At 35.8% G+C, this 18,391-nt stretch overlaps 2 protein-coding genes across 2 annotated transcripts; one reads left to right on the forward strand and one right to left on the reverse strand.

The window, feature by feature from the left end:
- LOC104777604 (beta-galactosidase 5-like) lies at positions 1-3,776 on the forward strand. The gene is made up of 16 exons (XM_019243848.1): positions 1-255; positions 341-436; positions 543-627; positions 725-817; positions 910-1,053; positions 1,140-1,228; positions 1,339-1,444; positions 1,529-1,616; positions 1,702-1,985; positions 2,067-2,245; positions 2,346-2,455; positions 2,535-2,644; positions 2,736-2,846; positions 2,954-3,067; positions 3,240-3,442; positions 3,532-3,776. The coding sequence occupies exons 2-16, from the start codon at positions 372-374 to the stop codon at positions 3,641-3,643; spliced, it is 1,893 nt and encodes a 630-aa protein (XP_019099393.1). The 5' UTR covers positions 1-255; positions 341-371; the 3' UTR covers positions 3,644-3,776.
- Positions 3,759-4,670, reverse strand: LOC104777603 (thioredoxin H5-like). The gene is made up of 2 exons (XM_010501879.1): positions 4,500-4,670; positions 3,759-4,127 (listed from the first exon to the last, which is right to left on the reverse strand). The coding sequence occupies exons 1-2, from the start codon at positions 4,584-4,586 to the stop codon at positions 3,858-3,860; spliced, it is 357 nt and encodes a 118-aa protein (XP_010500181.1). The 5' UTR covers positions 4,587-4,670; the 3' UTR covers positions 3,759-3,857.

Consider the following 18,391-nt stretch of genomic DNA (forward strand, 5'->3'; position numbering starts at 1 on the left):
TTTTTTTTTTTGTTTGAAAGATTCAATTTCCCTCTCAAAATTCATTCACATTTGTTCCAAACACACACAAAAATGGGAACAACAAAGATCTTGGTTCTGTCCAAGATCCTATCTTTCTTGCTAACAACAATGCTGATTGGATCCGGTTTGATTCAGTGTACTAGTGTGACTTATGATAAGAAAGCAATCATCGTTAATGGCCACCGTAGAATCCTCCTCTCCGGTTCAATTCATTACCCAAGAAGTACCCCTGAGGTAACCAAAAAACGAATCTTTATTAAAGAAACACAAATGGGGTTTTGTTTCTTTTGTTTAAATTTTAAATTTTTGGGTTTTGTAGATGTGGGAAGATCTTATAAAGAAAGCTAAAGATGGAGGCTTGGATGTTATTGATACTTATGTTTTCTGGAATGGTCATGAACCTTCTCCTGGAACTGTATGCTTCTTCTTCTTCTTTTTGAAATTTAAAGTTGCGAACTTTATGAAACTTAGATTTGAATTTGAGTAGAATTTGTCACTTCCCTGTGTTTGTGTTGTTGCAGTACAATTTCGAAGGGAGATACGATTTGGTACGATTCATTNTATGTAGATGGGATTAGTTTCAGAACAGACAATGGACCCTTCAAGGTAATAAATGTTGCTTGCTTCTGTTTGATGTTTTGTTTAATGTTCAGTTTTGGATATCATTAATGTAACATTGTCTGTGTCGGTGTCCACTGTTAAGGCTGCAATGCAAGGTTTCACAGAGAAGATTGTCGAGATGATGAAAGAACATAGATTCTTTGCCTCACAAGGTGGACCCATCATCTTATCTCAGGTACTATTATACAAATTTTTCAAACCTTGTTTGTTTTTATAAGAATTAATGTGTAGATGGTTAAAAGGTTTGATCTTTTATAATGTATATAGATTGAGAATGAGTTTGGACCAGAGCTTAAAGCGCTTGGGCCGGCTGGTCACTCTTACGTCAACTGGGCTGCGAAAATGGCTGTTGGTTTAAACACTGGAGTTCCATGGGTGATGTGTAAGGAAGATGATGCACCTGACCCAATCGTATGACCGACCAATCTTCTAATCTTTTCTCATTCATAAAGATTGATGTTCCTTCTTTAATCTCTTGTGGTATTCTTGTTTTGTAGATAAATGCTTGCAATGGATTCTACTGCGATTATTTTACTCCCAACAAGCCATATAAGCCAACTATGTGGACAGAGGCATGGAGTGGCTGGTAAAAACATATACTTTCTTTGCTTGTGAGACTGTAAGAGACACAACAAATATGTTTACTGATTGTGTTAAATGTGTGTTGTTGTTGTTGTCCACTATGATGGCGAAAAGGTTTTCAGAGTTTGGTGGAACCATTCCAAAACGACCTGTAGAGGATCTAGCATTTGGAGTAGCCCGTTTCATACAAAAGGGTGGATCGTATATAAATTACTACATGGTAATTAGTCCTTGCACAAATGCTACGAAAGAAATTGTTTCGGTTTCAGTTTTGTCCTGATGCTTGTTGTGTGTTATGTGACAGTACCATGGAGGTACAAACTTTGGACGCACAGCAGGAGGTCCGTTTATCACCACTAGTTATGACTATGATGCTCCCATTGATGAATACGGTACAATTCTCTTACAGTCTCAGCTCTGTAAAATGTTTGTTTCTCCTCTACATTTTTACCAAAACATGGCTTTTTAATGATGCAGGGTTGGTCCAAGAACCCAAGTACAGCCATCTTAAGCAACTTCATCTTGCAATTAAGCAATGTGAAGCTGCCTTAGTTTCTTCTGATCCACATGTTACTAAACTAGGAAACTACGAGGAGGCTCATGTGTTCACTGCCGGCAAAGGAAGTTGTGTAGCTTTCCTAACCAACTATCACATGAATGCACCTGCTAAAGTAATGTTCAATAAACGGCACTATACTCTTCCCGCATGGTCCATCAGCATACTTCCAGATTGCAGAAACGTTGTTTACAACACTGCGACGGTATGTAATAGAGTAGTTGCTGTTTTGTTGTAAAATCCTTTAGTTACATCATTGAGAAGCTAATATGAGGTCACTGGACAGGTTGCTGCAAAGACAACACATGTGCAAATGGTGCCATCTGGTTCCATCTTGTATTCAGTTGCTAGATACGATGAAAATATTGCTACTTATGGAGACCGTGGGACAATCACAGCCCGTGGATTGTTGGAGCAGGTTAATGTTACACGAGATACAACTGATTACCTGTGGTACACAACCAGGTACATTTTGAAAATACTCAATAGTAGTAACACTATCTTTTTTACATGTCAAACATGATTTGTTCTTGGAAAAATGAATTTGTACTTCCGGGGTTTCTAGTGTGGATATTAAGGCATCAGAGTCATTCTTGCGTGGAGGAAAATGGCCGACTCTTACAGTGGATTCTGCAGGACATGCTGTGCATGTGTTTGTCAATGGACACTTGTACGGTAAGAATGATTCTTTTGCTGACTAACTCCTTTGGAAAGAGTTGTTTCATCATATAATTTGTGATTTTGAACGATGTAGGATCTGCCTTTGGGACAAGAGAAAACAGAAAAGTTTCGTTCAGCGCACCAGTCAATCTTCGAGGTGGAGCTAACAGAATCGCGCTTCTGAGCGTAGCAGTTGGTTTACCGGTCAGTTTAAAAACATGAAAGTACTCTACTTTTGACTTTAAGTTTCTTGTAGCAGACTGATAAATAGTGTTCATTTTTTGTGGTTTTGAAGAATGTTGGACTACACTTTGAGACCTGGGCCACTGGAATCGTTGGGTCTGTGGTGCTTCACGGCCTTGACGAGGGTAACAAAGACTTGAGTTGGCAGAAGTGGACATATCAGGTGAGATAGATAGAGTTCATAAAAAAGAAGAAGAAACTCTCATGGATTGACTCGGTTTACAATTGAAAATCTAATAACATTTCCATCTTTCTCGGTAAATGAAACAGGCTGGTCTGCAAGGGGAAGCTATGAACTTGATCTCTCCTACAGAAGAGTCCTCTGTTGATTGGATCAAAGGCTCATTGGCTAAGCAAAACAAACAACCTTTGACATGGTACAAGGTAAATAAGAAACTCTAACTTATCCAAGCTGCTCCTAACTCATCCTGAACCAAACTTATTACTACTTTATCTCCCAATGAAACCTAATAATTCATATGTAGAACTATAGCTAAGGCTTGACCTAAGACATGTTCAAGTAGACCCACTATATCTTTGCTTATAACATCCACAGGCCTACTTTGACGCGCCTAGAGGAAACGAACCACTGGCTTTGGATCTGAAGAGTATGGGAAAAGGGCAAGCTTGGATAAACGGGCAAAGCCTAGGGAGATACTGGATGGCTTATGCCAAAGGAAACTGTGGGACTTGTCACTACGCTGGAACATACAGGCAAAACAAATGCCAATCTGGTTGTGGCGAGCCAACACAAAGATGGTAACAATAATGCTTTCTTCTTTCTTAACTTAAACCTTTTGAAGCTAAAAGCTCTCTTCTCGTATTAAGATGAGTCTTTTTCTTTGTAGGTATCATGTTCCGCGTTCGTGGTTGAAGCCACGAGGGAACTTGTTAGTACTCTTTGAAGAACTTGGTGGAGACGTTTCCAGAGTCTCTGTTGTGAAGAGATCAGTAAACTAACTTTAAAGAACTTTTATATTGTGTGTGTGTTACTCAAAGCATTACTCGTGCTGTGTTTAAATTATCCCTCTTTGTGATCAGAAACCAAAATTCTTCATAGTTATAAACAAATGTGTAGTAGAAATGCATCACTTTTATTTCACACCAAAGATAAAATAAACTTTAAAAGTTGTAGTGATTAGTATACAAAGATTTTAGAAATATGAAATCAAGATCAAGCAGAAGCAACAAGACCACCATGCTTCAAAAGCGTCTCATGAATCTCATCTTTGGCAGCACCGACAACACGATCAACGATTTCACCTTCTTTCATGAAAACAAAAGTGGGCATTGCCTCAACTTTGAATTCCTGAGCAACCAATTGCAACTCATCAACATCAATCTTGAAGAAGAAAACATTGGTGAACTTCTTAGCCATCTCCGCAAAGACTGGCCCCATGAAACGGCAAGGTGGACACCATGAAGCTGTGAAGTCTATCACAATCTGTTTCAATCAAAATTTCAGAACAAATCATAAAGAAAATATCATTCCTCACTATAAGCTAACTAATCAAGACAAATTGAAGATACCCTAATTAAAAGAGGAGAAGAGAAAGCTGTACTACTAGTTTCTATCAATTTTAGACCAATAAACACCTAAGTAACGTAACCAAATCAAATTGGAGAAGCCCTAGACAGGACAACACAAAGTACCAGTATCTATCTATCTATCTATCAATTTCAGACCAAATCAAGATATGGGATAAAAACGTACATGATCAAAGTCTTGAACGTCATTCACTTAACCACTAATCAAGAAAAAAACCCTAATCAAATTGAAGAAACCCTAGAGAGGGAGAGGAGAAGAGAAAAGTACCAGTTTCTTGGATTCGTTGGCCTCTTTGACCTTCTCGTTCCAGGCATCGTATGAGTGGAAAGTAATCACTTCTCCTTCCCCGGCCATTGTTTACACTGCTCTTTTCTTCTCCTAAACTTTGTTTGATAAGACCTTTTTTGTGGTGAGTGAATGAAGAATAAATACATTATGGTTTGGATCAGCTTTTTATAGGACAGGGGGGAAGACTTAGACCATCTTACCTCTTCTTGGTCTTCTTAAGGGCTTTAAAAAAATTCATGAGTCTAGGTCAACGGCGTAATGAAGCGATGCTGGTAACGAACGTTCTCGATTATAGAAGTCGTGTGCACGTTGTATTAAGTATTTGAGTTTATCTGTTTTTTCTAGTCCTTATTACACTTGGGGATTTGACAAGTACTATAAAGTTTATTTTGCACGTATTAAGTATATGAGTTTATCTGTTTTAAGGTTTTATAATTCGAGCTTTGGACGTCCAAGTTGAATGGAACTTTTACAAATTAAATATTAAATCTTATCTAAAATATGTATTTATGTTTTCAAAAATAATTTTAGCTGGCGTTCTATATTTGATTAATTTTCTTTTTTATTCTTCTACGTTTTCCGAATCAAATTCTAGTCGTGTACATCAACTCATGGTCATGGTAGCAGTACGTTGGAAAAAAATATATATAAATTATTTGAATAAAAAAGATTTGTTACGTTTTCATATTTCTTGTAAATTGTAATTGTTCATGTAAAATGTCCGGTTTTACTTGGAGGCTTGAAGCCTAGAGCCAGTTAGCATTACAAAACTGTAACTAGAAGTGTATTAAATCTAATATTTTAAGTGATTTGTATAAAATTTAAAAATTATATGTTATCTATATATATAAAATTATATTTTCTCTCTTTTTTTTTCGCCATATCAACATTGATTTATTAATTATCTATAAAAAATACTTAGAAATACATCAACATTCACCTTCTCTTTTTTTTTCACCTGCAACAAGGAACAAACAACACTTACAGTGGGGTAGTGTCGGTCGACACTTGGCTGGTGTCGGTCGACACCTCCCTTCCAGTGAAGACGATACTTGTTCCCTGGTTTGTAAGTGTTGTTTGTTGATTGTGTTTGACATTGGTATCTCAGTTGTTTGTGTGTATAGCCCAGTAGAGGGGAGGATTGCCTCACTGAGTGTTTATAAAATACTCATGCATCTCAATTTGTATTTGTGGTGCAGGTAAAGGCAAAGTGTGATCGTGGAATCAAGGCAATGAAGAGGAGGATGTTCTAGTAACTCGATTGGTTGTTGTCTGGCTTTGCTAGGTTGCTAAAGTTGAGAAAATAGAACATTGCTAGGTTGTTGGTTCCTTGTTTCATGTTGTTTGGTTATTGGATAATTGCTATGATCTATTATTGGATATTTATTGGATATTGGTAATTGTTGTTTATTTTCCGCTGTTTGGTTTGTTTGTGTTTAAGTGGTTAGTGGGTATGAGACCACTAGCTTAGATCATTAATATTACTATTATTATTATTATTAGTATTATTATTATTATTATTATTATTATTATTATTATTATTATTATTATTATTATTATTATTATTATTATTATTATTATTATTATTATTAAAAAAATTGGATCGGGTCATTTCAACACCAGTCTAAATAGATAGTGAATTTAGGATGCAATTACAAAGAGATGAGAGAATTTGGTAGAGAGACTGAACATATTTTCGTTCTTAAATATATGTTTTCCATATTAGTAACCTAGCTAATCATGCTTCAAACTCAAAAGATAATCAATACATAAAATTCAAATAAAATATATTACACATGAGTAAAGACATTAAAAAGTTGCATAGATTACACATAACCAGACCTTAGAATTAAATGTTATACATTAAAGAGTAGCATCGATTTCACATACAAAATACGTCTTCAATCTTGCTTGCCTTACGCCCATGTTCCTCAAGAGTCATCGTGATCTTTCATCACATACTTTATATAATAACGGCCAGCGAATTCACAGCTGAACATATAGTCAATGTCTTCATTGAGTTATCCGAGTATGAGGATATTTGTTATAGATTAGTACATTAACAAATTCGAAACTATATTTAAACTTACTTTGCTTTGTGATTTTTCAAACTGTTAATGTGAAGGTATGTTTCTTTTCAAACTGACAATTCACAATACATGATGTACCTATAAGTATTTTATCAGACAGGTAGTAATATGTTCGTTTAATTTTGATAAGAGATTATAATTCATTATAAAGTGTAAGAAAAGAAACATACCTTCACTATCACCAAATTTCCAAAATCATAAAACACAGAACACTGGCTCGGATTTATATGTTAGATGGTATCCGTTTAATCTCCAATAAAACATGAACTTTGAAGCATAATCTCTTTTTGCACAACACTTAAGTGTCTCATTCCTATATTAGTTAAGAAAACTAAATTATGATTTTTATCTAATTATACTAAGTGTCGTTGATGCATTTTAGAGATTCATACGGGAGAAATATAAGATCAGCTAAAATTTATTACCTGTCATTTAAGAGAGTGAAAACTACTTCTTCCTCATCATCATTGATCATCCCAATTTCGGCATTGGCAATCCCACAGCTTGTTTTGTCCACAACATCAATTACACAGCCAAATACATCTATTTTGCAATAAACAAAAATTTTCTTTAAAATGATATTGAGAAATAATTTAAAAGTAATTCTGAAACGATTCCAACAACTCGTTAATGAAAAAGAACTAACCAAAAGATGAGCCGTCAATCGATCTTTCATTATTTATGTATTCAAAGTCTTTGAAACGAAAGAATTTTTTTGGACTCAAATCTGCAAGTCTCATCATTTCCGTATCCTCCCAAAATTTGATCTGCTAAAGATGTGGTGTGTTTCTCTCTTTGAGCGTAGGGTTGATGACCTTAAAGTTATAAATGTCATACCATTCACCGTTGTTGATAAATCTTGGAATTTGTTCCATTGTTGAAGTTTCAACAATAGTTGCTTCAATGGTGTCACCCTTGCATGTCCAATTTTAAAATTGTATAAGTTTTTTTTTTTGAAATCAGAAAAAGAAATGATAATTTCGGTATAAGTTGTGTATGAAGTATAAAGAAAGTTATGATTTTTACCTCTTCATCTGCCAAAATAACAACCCTTTTCGCGAAAAGTCTGTGTGAAAACCAATTACTCAATACCTTTGCTTGTATCCTCCAATCGGCTCTTCCCGAACATAAATCAGAAACTTTTGCGAAGATCATCTTTCCGATTGATATGAAGGATTTTTGAGAAATTGAANTTTTTTTTTTTTTTTTTTTTTTTTTTTTTTTTTTTTTTTTTTTTTTTCTGTTTGTGGTAGAGAAAAGATAGAGTGTTCGAGTTGTTTGTGGAACTCAAAAGTCTCATGATTAAACATCTTACAGAGTTGCGACTTTATCATTTAATATTTTTTAATCTGTTTTCATAATTTTAAAATAATTTATATGCAAACTCTTGTAAATGATCTTGTAAAGATTTGAGTATGATATCAATCTAATCATCACTATATTTTTGGGATATCTATCTTAACAATTTTGAAGTACATTTTTGTGACATCCTCTCTTATCTTTGTATCCAAACAAGTCTCAACTAAATTCTCTACAATCCTTACAACTAAACACAATCATTTCCTTATTTGATAATATTAATCTCCTAAAAACTATCTACCTAATTTAAATCAATATGTTATACTAAAATATAATTCTCCTTGCACTTTTATTTAATCTTATATTTAATTATTTTAATTACTATTTAATACATAAAGTTAATAAAATTTTAGATTTTTTTTCTGCATATGATGTGATTTGAATTTTTATAAACAGATATAAATTTTAAAATTTTTCTTAGGATATTTATAACCAAACAAGTATATCCACATATAGAGCTCAAAATATATTTTTAAAGTACAATAGGGTGCAATCATTTTTTGGCTTTTTGCCAACTTCGGGTCAGATTTTTAACTAAAATTATAACCGATACAATTATCCAGATTCTCCTTAAGATTATCGAATATTTTGGGCCGGTTTTTAATCCATAACGTACTTATTTACATCCAATTAATGCCAATTAATGTCCATTGTATCTTAGGAAAGATCTAATTTACATGCCGAATTTTTAGGGCTGAGTTTGACAAAAAGAATTGATAACACAAATTCTGTAATCACATCCCTATAATATAGCAACTAATTCAAGATGAATACATCTTAGGAAATATCTAATTTCCGTTTAATAATCGATTAAATATTTGCTAAGTTCTTATTAGCTTTAAATGTACATTATTAATCCAATAATATCAATTGAGAATCAAAATAAGAATATGTCATATCATTCATTCCTAAAGCATAACTAACCAAATCATAAAATGTATATTCTTAACTTGCGAATCAAGAGTTTATACAAAACTTATCTACAACCGTTAACAGAAGATATATATATATATATATATGCAATTCACCATCGACTACAAGCACCACTAAACTATTACAATATCATATCAACAAAATAATAGACCCGTGGTGTACCACGAGATAAAACCTAGTTATGTAATATTTTTGGGCAAGTTTAAGATTTTGTTTAGTACTTCTGAAATTCGGATACCCGAACCCGAAGTAAGACCCAAACTAATCCGAATTAAATGTAAAAATACATTTTAAAGGATTCAAACCCTATACCTTGAGCATTTAATAGTGCATCTTAAACCACTATGCCGTCTTCGTTTCTTTGTCTTAACATAAAATGTTAAATATTTATATATATGTCTTTGTTTTAAAATATATTAAAAGATAAAAAAAAAATTTGTTTTGTTCATAGTTTAATTGAGTTCGGGTATACCCGAATTATCCAAACCCGAACGGGTAAAACCTGAACCCAACCCGATAGTATAAAAAACCCGAACGGGTTCTATATATCTAAACCCGAAACCCCAAAAGCCCGAAAACTCGAAAATCCGAAAACTCGAACCCGAATGCCGAGGGCTAATCTCTGTGGAGAGATCACTTACCAAGAAGAAAGAAGGCTCAGCGGGAAGAGGATTGTACCATAGAAGCAAGAAGGTAAACCAGTGGTGGTGTGCGAAACAGGTGCACCTTAGTGTACGCTTTACATCGTACGCGGTAATGCGTTTGGATCACCTCCTTTTCAGGGAGAGCTAATGCGTTTTTGGGATCTGCGTGCTCCCTGGTTAGAACCTCTGATCTTTCTAGAGGAGTATTTGGTATTGCTTCTTTGATTACAGCAAAGCCTGGCTGAGGAAGAGTTATGGGGCTTCAAAAAATATGCTGATTCGACTGTTAAATAATGCCTTTTGATTTCACCTGTTTCAGCCTGTGGTTTATAAATAGCTTCGGCACAAAATAAGAAACACTTTTCTAGCTTTATTTATGGATTCTCTTGTTATACTTATTACATAAAGTTCTTGTTTGGATAATTCAAAAGTAGAAGAAGGTTTTTCTTCCAACTCTGAGAAATCGGTCAAACGAGAGGCGAACGTCGTGAGACAGTTCGGTCCATATCCGGTGTGAGCGTTAGAGCATTGAGAGGTGAAACTCAAAGGAATTGACGGGACCGCTTGTACTTAAAAAAAAAACTCTTATATTGTGTGTGCATTGCACGAAGCATTACTCGTGCTGTGTTTAAATTATTCTTCTTTGTGGTCAGAAACCATCGAAATAGTTATAATACAAAATGTGCAGTAGAAAATACGTATCACTTTTATTTGGTACCGAACACAGGCCAAAAAGATAATTTTTTTTGTAGGTGGTCAAATCTCATCGATCATGAAAGTTATGACTTTACAAAACTTTCAAAGAACGGTGGAGCCAAACATTAATGTTAGTTGATGTGCCAGCATTTTAGGCCAAACAAATACCAATCAGGTTGTGGCGAGAACCGACACAAAAATGGTAACAATAATGCATGCTCTGTTCTTAACTAAACCTTCTCGAGCTATGCCCTCTTATCCTGTTTTAAAGTGATTATCTCCAAAGTCTCTATCGTGAAGAGATCAGTAAACTAAAACTAGACTACTCAATATATTGTGTGTTGAAGATGCAACATTTGAACAAGTGTTTGAACTACTTCAGAAGGACACANGAGGGCTAATCTCTGTGGAGAGATCACTTACCAAGAAGAAAGAAGGCTCAGCGGGAAGAGGATTGTACCATAGAAGCAAGAAGGTAAACCAGTGGTGGTGTGCGAAACAGGTGCACCTTAGTGTACGCTTTACATCGTACGCGGTAATGCGTTTGGATCACCTCCTTTTCAGGGAGAGCTAATGCGTTTTTGGGATCTGCGTGCTCCCTGGTTAGAACCTCTGATCTTTCTAGAGGAGTATTTGGTATTGCTTCTTTGATTACAGCAAAGCCTGGCTGAGGAAGAGTTATGGGGCTTCAAAAAATATGCTGATTCGACTGTTAAATAATGCCTTTTGATTTCACCTGTTTCAGCCTGTGGTTTATAAATAGCTTCGGCACAAAATAAGAAACACTTTTCTAGCTTTATTTATGGATTCTCTTGTTATACTTATTACATAAAGTTCTTGTTTGGATAATTCAAAAGTAGAAGAAGGTTTTTCTTCCAACTCTGAGAAATCGGTCAAACGAGAGGCGAACGTCGTGAGACAGTTCGGTCCATATCCGGTGTGAGCGTTAGAGCATTGAGAGGTGAAACTCAAAGGAATTGACGGGACCGCTTGTACTTAAAAAAAAAACTCTTATATTGTGTGTGCATTGCACGAAGCATTACTCGTGCTGTGTTTAAATTATTCTTCTTTGTGGTCAGAAACCATCGAAATAGTTATAATACAAAATGTGCAGTAGAAAATACGTATCACTTTTATTTGGTACCGAACACAGGCCAAAAAGATAATTTTTTTTGTAGGTGGTCAAATCTCATCGATCATGAAAGTTATGACTTTACAAAACTTTCAAAGAACGGTGGAGCCAAACATTAATGTTAGTTGATGTGCCAGCATTTTAGGCCAAACAAATACCAATCAGGTTGTGGCGAGAACCGACACAAAAATGGTAACAATAATGCATGCTCTGTTCTTAACTAAACCTTCTCGAGCTATGCCCTCTTATCCTGTTTTAAAGTGATTATCTCCAAAGTCTCTATCGTGAAGAGATCAGTAAACTAAAACTAGACTACTCAATATATTGTGTGTTGAAGATGCAACATTTGAACAAGTGTTTGAACTACTTCAGAAGGACACAACACTAATACAAGAACAGAGTATCGAGTGATCTATGGCGGCGATTATCAAGACTCATACAGGATTAGAAGGCAAGAGAAGCTTCTAGAAGGTCGAAGAGCTTCATGTTTACAATTGGAATGTAAACATGAAGAAAGTGGGAAATTTCCTAAACTATAAAGAAAAAGGAAATTGTCCAATTCCTATTAGGATTAGATTAGGTAGTTTGCTAATTAAATAGCTAATACCTGGATCTATAAATAGGGGTGCTATAGCTAGGTTGAGCTTTAGCACAAACAAAAAAAAGTTTATCTAGCTACTAAGTTTTAGTCTAAAAGAAAAAGAGCTAAGAACTTAGGGATAGCAAGAGAGTTCTTTAAGAGAGTTTTGAGAGATTAGAAAATTGTTTAGAACAAACTTGAAAATAGATTTTCTATCAATCAAAAAGTGTTTAAAGAAATCGTTATTCAAATTGTTCAGATCTTAAAGTTCTCGCACTTTCAATAGGTATCAGAGCGGGGCTTGTTCAGATTATTACAGGTGAGATTCTGTGGACAAGATGGAGAGCTACAGAGATCTGATCAACAACAACAAGGTTGTCTTGGATGACGGAAACTATGGGTTCTGGAAGTCGAGGATCAAATCTATCATCAGAGGTATTGATCATCTTGCTTGGAAGACTGTTCCGGAAAAGTGGGAGGAACCGACAATCAAAGATGAATCAGGCAAGAAAATTCCCAAACCTGGATCAGACTGGACCGATGAAGAACAAAAGAGATCAAAGTTCAACACTGAATCAGACTGGACAGAGTTCGAGAAAATATATGTTGGCCTCTAGATTTGAGAATCTAAGGATAGAGGAGCATGAATCAATTTCAGACTTTAGTTCAAAGTTGAGTGCTCTAGCACAAGAAGCCTTAACTCTTGGGAAAACTTATAAGGATCAGAAGTAAGTCAAAAAGTTTTTAAGATGTCTTCCATCAAGATTCATGGGATACAAGACAGCCTTAACTGTCTCTCAAGACTTAGACAATCTCAGTTATGGTGAAGTGGTTGGAATGCTACAGGCACAAGAGATGGAACTTAATGGAATTAAGAAACCAAGAGGAATAGCTCTAGTAGTTAGCAAAGACGTAACTGACCAAGGAGAAGAAGATGCTGTGAGCCTGTTGGTAAGAAGGTTTGATCGAGCTTTAAGAAGAATAGAACAAGGTCAAGGTCAATGGAAAGGTAACTCATTCAAAAAGACAAGTGAGGACAAAAAGGCTGATATGCAGTGTCATGAATGTAAGAGATATGGTCATTTTCTTCGAGAGTGTCCGACAATCAAGTTGCGAGATGCCAAGTGCACAATTTGCAAAGGTACAGGACATACACATGAAGAGTGTGTGACTAACCCTAATGCTAAGAAAGAAAAATCTATGATTAGCATTGAGGATGAATCAGACAATGACAGCAGCAGTGAAGAAGAGCTCATTAATTTAGTGGCTATGGTAGGAATCACTGAATTTGAGAATGGAGAAGAGGTAACTGATTCAGACTCAGAAGGAGAAGAAGTTCTTGACATTGTTCAGAGTTACAAAGAAGTGCGAAACACACTTATTACTATTGGAAAGGAAAATCAAGGGTTGGTGAAAGAAAAATTTCGTCTAGAAGCACTTGTTATGTCCTTGCAAGATGAATTGATGAATGAAAAACGGATTGCTAAGGATTCGCTTGATTTGATGAAAGAGAAGTTGGTTCTATCAGAAAAAGCAGACAAGTTTGAAGAAGAGCTGCTTAATGAAAAGAAAAAAACCGCAGAACTACAATCTGNGTCCGACAATCAAGTTGCGAGATGCCAAGTGCACAATTTGCAAAGGTACAGGACATACACATGAAGAGTGTGTGACTAACCCTAATGCTAAGAAAGAAAAATCTATGATTAGCATTGAGGATGAATCAGACAATGACAGCAGCAGTGAAGAAGAGCTCATTAATTTAGTGGCTATGGTAGGAATCACTGAATTTGAGAATGGAGAAGAGGTAACTGATTCAGACTCAGAAGGAGAAGAAGTTCTTGACATTGTTCAGAGTTACAAAGAAGTGCGAAACACACTTATTACTATTGGAAAGGAAAATCAAGGGTTGGTGAAAGAAAAATTTCGTCTAGAAGCACTTGTTATGTCCTTGCAAGATGAATTGATGAATGAAAAACGGATTGCTAAGGATTCGCTTGATTTGATGAAAGAGAAGTTGGTTCTATCAGAAAAAGCAGACAAGTTTGAAGAAGAGCTGCTTAATGAAAAGAAAAAAACCGCAGAACTACAATCTGAATTAGATCAACAGTATAGGAAGATTCACATGTTCGCAGGCACAAAGCAACTTGACAAGATTTTGAGCTATGTGAGAACTGAGTATACTCCTAGAGGATTAGGCTATAATGAGAACAAGGGAGCTAAATCACAGACAACTAAATTTGTGTCGGCTGAAGCATATCAATCTGAGAAGGAGACATCTACGAGTATTTCTAATGGGTCTTTAAGCTGTCATTTTTGTGGGAAAATCGGTCACTTCAAACGGTTTTGTTATAAGTATTGGCAGAAGGTCTGTACCTTAAAGCGCCAAGGAAGATTCTTTTGGAATGGAGTTAGAAGACAGGTTTGGATGAAGAAAGCTGACCTATATCAGTCAGGGTCAAGTGTAGCTTCTGGATCAGGATTTAGATGCAATATGGCCATGTTACTGAAGAACAAGAAGATACGGAACCTTGGTTCTTCGATAACGGTTGCTCAAGACACATGACTGGAACCAAAAGAAATTTACAGAATATTAAGAAATTGAAGGGAGGAACAGTAACATTTGGAGATGGAAGTCATGGGTTCATACAAGGCAAAGGTACAACATGTGATACAGAACTTCCACAACTTGTGAATGTCTATCTAGTTCAAGGATTGCGTGCAAAAATGATAAGTATTAGTCAACTCTGTGACGAAGGATTGTCAGTCTTATTCACAAAGGTCGATTGCAAAGCATTGGATGAATCAGGTAATATCAAGTTATATGGTGTGAGATCTGGAAATAATTGTTACATGTGGGAGAAACATTCAATCAAATGCTACAGTGCTCAAGGCAGTATAGATCTCTGGCATCAACGACTTGGTCATATGAATACAAGAAATCTTACTACTCTTGTGAATAAAGAGATAATACGAGGGGTACCCAAGCTTAAAAGTGAGGACAATATTGTGTGTGGACCTTGTAATCAGGGAAAACAAGTCAAGATTCAGCACAAAAAGGTTCCAGACGTTCAATCAAAGTCAGTTCTGGATCTGATTCACATGGATTTGATGGGACCAATGCAAGTGGAAAGCTTAGCTGGAAAAGTATGTGTTTGTACTAGTTGATGATTACTCCAGATACACTTGGGTACGTTTTATCCGTGAGAAGTCAGATACAATAGACAGTTTCAAGATCTTAGCTTTACAACTACTTAATGAACGTGGAGGCATCAAGAAAATTCAGAGTGATCATGGTGGAGAGTTTCAAAACGAAGCTATGAAAGAGTTTTGTGAACAACATGGGATTGCAAATCAGTTCTCAGCACCAAGAACTCCACAACAGAATGGAGTGGTAGAAAGAAAGAATAGAACTCTTGAGGAAATGGCAAGAGCAATGATACATGGAAACCTTGTTCCTAAAAAGTTTTGGGCTGAAGCTTTGAATATTGCTTGTTATATAATTAACAGAGTCTATCTACGAAGAGATACAACCAAGACGCCTTATGAGTTGTGGAAAGGCAAAACACCAAATCTGAGCTATTTCCATGTTTTTGGGTGCAAATGCTACATTTTAAATGACAAAGATTATCTTGGTAAATTCGATTCCAGAAGTGATGAAGGCATGTTTTTGGGTTATGCGGAGAGTAGCACAACGTTTAGAGTGTACAACAGATGTACATGCTTAATCATGGAATCAGTAAATGTGGTTTTTGATGATCAGTCTGTAGCTGTACGAGAAGATGATTCAGACAGTGAGTCAGAACAAGTAAGTATCACTAAAGTACGATNTGATACATGGAAACCTTGTTCCTAAAAAGTTTTGGGCTGAAGCTTTGAATATTGCTTGTTATATAATTAACAGAGTCTATCTACGAAGAGATACGACCAAGACGCCTTATGAGCTGTGGAAAGGCAAAACACCAAATCTGAGCTATTTCCATGTTTTTGGGTGCAAATGCTACGTTTTAAATGACAAAGATTATCTTGGTAAATTCGATTCCAGAAGTGATGAAGGCATGTTTTTGGGTTATGCGGAGAGTAGCACAACGTTTAGAGTGTACAACAGATGTACATGCTTAATCATGGAATCAGTAAATGTGGTTTTTGATGATCAGTCTGTAGCTGTACGAGAAGATGATTCAGACAGTGAGTCAGAACAAGTAAGTATCACTAAAGTACGATATGAAGTTTCTGAGTTGGATATTCCTGTTACAAAACCGGAAGAAGTACAACAAGTTCATAAGAATCACTCTGCATCTGATGTCATTGGAGACTTGAATGGAAAAATGAAGACTAGAGGAATTCAGCTTGACTTTAAGAAGATGACAAACTACCTTACAACTCTAGAAACAGTTTTCTATGAGTGTTTTGTGTCGATGATCGAATCGAAGGATCATATAGAAGCTGTTCAAGATGATTTTTGGATTATAGCCATGGAAGAAGAACTGGAACAGTTTGAGCGTAATAATGTTTGGGAACTGGTTCGTAGACCACTAGATGTGAATATCATTGGTACAAAGTGGATTTTCAAGAACAAAATTGATGAGAGTGGTGTTGTGGTTCGCAATAAAGCTAGATTGGTTGCACAAGGGTATACGCAGATCGAAGGTATAGATTTTGAAGAAACTTTTGCACCAGTAGCAAGACTTGAGGCCATTAGACTGTTTCTAGGAATGGTTTGCATTCTGAATTTCAAGGTTTTTCAGATGGATGTTAAGAGTGCCTTCTTGAATGGGATTTTACAAGAAGAAGTATATGTTGAACAACCCAAAGGTTTTGAAGATCCAGTTAGGCCTGAGTATGTATATAAGCTTAAGAAAGCTCTCTATGGGTTGAAACAAGCTCCAAGAGCTTGATATGAAAGGCTAACTAGTTTCTTGTTAGAGCAGAACTATAATAGAGGAAGTGTGGACAAGACCTTATTTATCTTGGAACAAGATGATGATATCATGATGGTTCAGATTTATGTTGATGACATAATTTTTGGAAGTACTTCAGAAGAGTTGGTGGATAAGTTTGTGAGTAGTATGACACAAGAAATTGAGATGAGTCTGGTTGGAGAATTAAAGTATTTTCTCGGGTTGCAGATTACATAGTCAGATCAAGGAATTTTTATTTCACAAAGCACTTATGCTAGACAACTTCTTAAAAAATTTCAGATGGATAAGTGCAAAGAACCTTTGATACCTATAAGTACTTCATTGAAACTATCAAAAGATGTTGATGGTAAAGATGTGGATGTCAAGCAGTATAGAGGAATGATTGGGAGTTTGCTATATCTTACTGCTAGTAGACCAGATTTGAGACAATAGAAGTGTATTGTGACAATAGAAGTGCCATTGATATTTCTAAAAATCCAGTTCAACATTCAAGAACCAAGCACATTGATGTTAGACATCACTTTATCAGAGAATTAGTTGAAAAAAGCAAGTTTTGATTGAGCATGTTGATACTGAAGAACAGCTAGCAGATATTTTCACCAAAGCTTTAGATTTTAATCATTTTTCATTCTTGCGAAATTCGATTGGTGTTTGTGAGATGTGAATTACTCACAAGATCGGAGCTGGTACAGGAGGAGATAGGATTGATAAAGCTGGTACAGCTCAAATTCAATTGGTGTTTGGATTATTGATTTTGGTTATGGTTTAGTGGAATCTGAGATACATGGCTAAGATATTGGAAAAGATTTCTCGAGATATGGGCAGATTTTGTGGTTTTTGTTGTTTAAAAAAAGGGGAAACTAAATATTTGTTTTGTAATTTACAAAATAAGAAGAGGAAAGTATAAGAATCTCTACTTCGTGTGTGTCAAAAAAAAAAACTCGAAGAAGGAGGAACGAATCAGAGATCGTAGGTGCAACTCGAAGTGGATTGGTGCGAAGAGCGAGGAAGTCGGAGATGTCTCGAGATGATGGGACTGTCAATCGACCTCAATTGGTTGATGATTCGAGTGATGATGAAGAAGTTCAACCAAGGATTGTGCCATATGGATCTGATAGCGATGATGATTCATCTAAAGGAGAATCGAAGAAGAATCAAATAGATCAAGGGGTAGATGATCTCGAAGGAGAAGATCTAATGGATGATGAGGTGGAATTTGTTGGCAAGTCTGATACAGAGGTTGGGGTCGAAGAAATCTCTGTACAAGAGCAGATTGAGAGACACACAGAGAAGCAGAGGAGCAAGAAACAGAGAGAAGTTGCCTCCGCTAGCAAGAAGAAATCAAAACGACCAAGATCCGCAGAACCAAATATCAGGAATGTTCGGACTAAATATGGGTTTCAATCTAATGTGTTTATCTCCAAGGCAGCCAAATTAAGGTACTCTCAGTTCTTCTCTAGGAAATTTACAGCTGAGAGACAATTGGATATGTCTCGAACGGATGAATTTGGGTTTATT

The sequence above is a fragment of the Camelina sativa genome, chromosome 3 (assembly GCF_000633955.1).
Source record: "Camelina sativa cultivar DH55 chromosome 3, Cs, whole genome shotgun sequence".
Taxonomy (NCBI): Eukaryota; Viridiplantae; Streptophyta; class Magnoliopsida; order Brassicales; family Brassicaceae; genus Camelina; species Camelina sativa.

Excerpts from the sequence above, each read along its gene's own strand:
- LOC104777603 (XM_010501879.1), bottom strand. The coding sequence starts at position 4,586 with ATGGCCGGGGAAGGAGAAGTGATTACTTTCCACTCATACGATGCCTGG. Across the intron at positions 4,128-4,499 it reads CCAACGAATCCAAGAAACTG|ATTGTGATAGACTTCACAGC; the intron begins GTACTTTTCTCT and ends TGATTGAAACAG.